Source organism: Hylobates moloch, unplaced genomic scaffold (genome assembly GCF_009828535.3).
Source record: "Hylobates moloch isolate HMO894 unplaced genomic scaffold, HMol_V3 SCAFFOLD_8532, whole genome shotgun sequence".
Taxonomy (NCBI): Eukaryota; Metazoa; Chordata; class Mammalia; order Primates; family Hylobatidae; genus Hylobates; species Hylobates moloch.
This window is the reverse complement of record NW_026660807.1, coordinates 1-2,983: the sequence shown is the minus strand read 5'-3', so window position 1 is coordinate 2,983 and position 2,983 is coordinate 1. Positions and strand designations below refer to the sequence as shown.

General features: G+C 53.2%; 1 protein-coding gene across 1 annotated transcript; it reads right to left on the bottom strand.

Moving 5' to 3' along the window:
• Window positions 1–62: 62 nt before the first annotated feature.
• Window positions 63–2,786, bottom strand: LOC116465708 (golgin subfamily A member 6-like protein 9; the record flags this gene model as incomplete). The annotated part of the gene is made up of 4 exons (XM_058435321.1): window positions 63–496; window positions 1,571–1,730; window positions 1,919–1,975; window positions 2,596–2,786. Coding segments are annotated over 4 exons (842 nt in total), but the record flags the coding sequence as incomplete, so codon positions are not given.
• Between the last annotated feature and the right edge of the window lie 197 nt (window positions 2,787–2,983).

Below are 2,983 nucleotides of genomic sequence, written 5' to 3'. Positions count from 1 at the left end.
TGGGGAAACAAAGGCCTTGAGGGCTAGGGAAGAGGGCAGCCTCCCCAGGTGGGGCAACGCACCAGCTCCTCCGAGGCGCTGGATGGCTCGTCGCACTCCTCATCGAGGGCTTCCCACCCCGGCTCCAGCACCCTCTCCAGCTCCCGCGGCCTCTCCTGCCCTGGCGGCTCCTCCTGCTGACGCGGCCTCTCTTCCCACTGACGTAGCCTCTGTTCCTGTTCACGTAGCCTCGCTTCCCAGTCACGTATCCTCTCCTCCTCTTCCCATATCCTCTCCTCCCATTCACGTAAGTTGTTGTCCAGTTCGCAGATCTCCTCCTCTGTTTGACGTATCCTCTTCTCCTGATGACGTAGACACTTCTCCAGTCTGGCTTGCAGGAGAGTCAATATCTTGTTGTTTTCCACCTCGGCCTGGAGCCGTCTTCCCACGCTCTCCAGCTCCTTTCTTAGGTGGTTGGCCTCCTCCTGTAGCTGCTCCACCTCAGAGGGCCCTGCTGGGGTTCAGCTGAGAAAGGAAGCAGACAATAAGGGCCTCTGGATTCCCCCCCCCCCAAAAAAAATCCTCCCTTTGATACACAGCTCCTCCTCTCAGGCTTCCCAAACTTGGCCTCACTGCTAATGATTCCTCGCACCCGGATGGTAGCCAATCTTCCAAGTCACTTTCAGATAGAGAGCACTGTGGGTGGCTGACAACGGGCACTCCTCCCTCTTTACTGATGGGGACACTGAGGCTCATGGAGAAGACAAGACTTGCCGTCTCCTGGCACAGACCTCTTTCCCTCTGCCTCAAAGCCCTTCCATCCACCCACCTCCCTGGGGCATTCTAAGTCACCCCCACAGACCTCTGATGCCAGTCTTGCTCCCAGGTCATGCCAGCCCCGCTCCCAGGTCATGCCAGCCCCATCTTACCCGTCTGGTGTTTTAACTTGAACAAGCTCCTCCCGAGCTTCTGCAACTGTTCCTTCCACTCCTTCAACATGCGAGGAGCCTGCCCAAAGCACAGGGGGAAAGGGCCCTGGAGAGAGGGGCTGGTGAACCTCTAGAGACAGACTTTGAGAAAGGCCCACCCCCCTTCTGCCAGCTTGTGATTAAAAAGGTGCATTCATTCAACAAACATTTACTGAGCACGTACAGGCCAGGTACAGTTCTTCATAGCAGAGATACAAGACAGCAAAGGACAGACGGGAGCCCTTGGCCCTGAGGTTTCCATTCTAGGGGCCTTTAAATCTCAGACTTTCAGAGCTAATGGAGACCTTTGATACTCTGTACCTCCTCCAGAAACACGAGCCTAAGGAGGAGACTTGGCTTGTCCAGACTCAAAAGCAAATTAGGGACTGAGGCAGGGCAGAAATTCCAGCCCCTGACAACCAGTCAGGCTAGTGCTTCCCTGAGAGGTGACAACTCCAGGGCATGTGTGGCAAGGACTAGAGCAGGGGTGTCTGGAGAAGAGAGAGTCAGCAAAGAGGGCAGTGCAGAAGAGCCATGCTGCATGTTCTGTGCTCTGGGGTCCCTCCAGGTGAGACCCGGGTACGCCAGCTCCCCATTTGCCCTTGGCATCAGGGGCCCCTAGCCCCTTTCTTCAGGGCCCCAAGGGGAAACCGGAGTCCAGGATTGACAGGCTGGAATCAGGGGACCCCACTGGACTCTTCCCAGTGAATTGATGTTTTCGCTGAGTTGGTCGATTATTGTGGAGCTTGAATCCAGGGCTACCTCTAGTTGTTGGTACTGGCTCTGAGGTGCATGCAGAGAGGAGGAGTTGGAGGAAGATTGTGGGGAGGGGTAGAGAGAACAATCATTAGGGCTGGGGGGGGAGGTATGTGGGCTGTCTCAGCTGGCAGAGGGGCAACAAGCCCCTGCTGTGGGAGGAGGTTGGAGGGCTGGCCTGCAGGCTCACTGCACCTCAGCCCAGGGCCTCTTACCCCCAGATCCTTCAGGGTAGATGACGCAGGGCCCTCCCTGTCCACACCTGTTGCTGACTGCAAGAGATGAGAGTGCACATGGAGATGTTCTGCCCCCCTCACTGTCTAAGCCCTCTGACTTCCTTTCTTCCCCATCAACTGACAAAAGCTTCTTTTCTGCCTATCTTGGACCCTTTGTCCTATAACTCCTTTGTGCCAACTTCTCTCATGGTTCTTATCTCCCCACCATCCCACCGTGCGGCCCTTTCAGTGACTCCTAAAGGGACGGACTGATGGCAAGTGGCTCTTCTCATTGGCCTGGCTTCCCCTTGAGACTGGGGATGAGGAAAATCAAACAGCAATGACCATTTCCTGGATGTCCTGGGTGTTTGCAGCAGGCCATGTACTAAGGATGCACATAAAAGCAACAATAACGAATCTCATTTAAACTTCACAAATGGAAGTCAAAAAATACCACCTCTATTATACAGATGTGAAAAGAGAGGCCCAAAGACCTCAAGCAACTTGCCCTAAATCACATCCTAATCAATCCCTAATCAATCCTTAGCAGACGGAGAGGCAGGATTCAAACCCAGGATTCTTAACCAGTACCCAACAGTCCGTCCACAATCTTAACAATTACCCTCTACTGCCCCTTGGGCCCCCTGTCCCCAGGAGCCTGGCCAGCCAAGACTCACATCCCCAGGTGAGTGGTAACCACGAGAAGTGGATGCTTCAGGGCTACTGCTATTGATTTGCTTTCCTCCTGGAATGCCAGGGCTCTTCCTCTGCCATAATTTTTTTAGCTGTGGGAAAAAAGAGCAGTAACACTCGTGAGAACTATCAGCCCCTATAGCCACATCCTCCTTTACAGTTTTGACAAAATACTCTTATACACCATCTGATTTAATGCCACCAACCACTGTACAAGGTGTTGTCACAATCATTTAGTGAATGACAGGGATTGATATCATGGATAGAAAAAACAAAAAAAGAAAGAAAAAGGCAATACTGGAACTTAAACTCAGTCCTCTGACTCCAAGCTCTGGGGTTTTGCCTTGAATCAGCAGCTGCCAGGGACCAAAA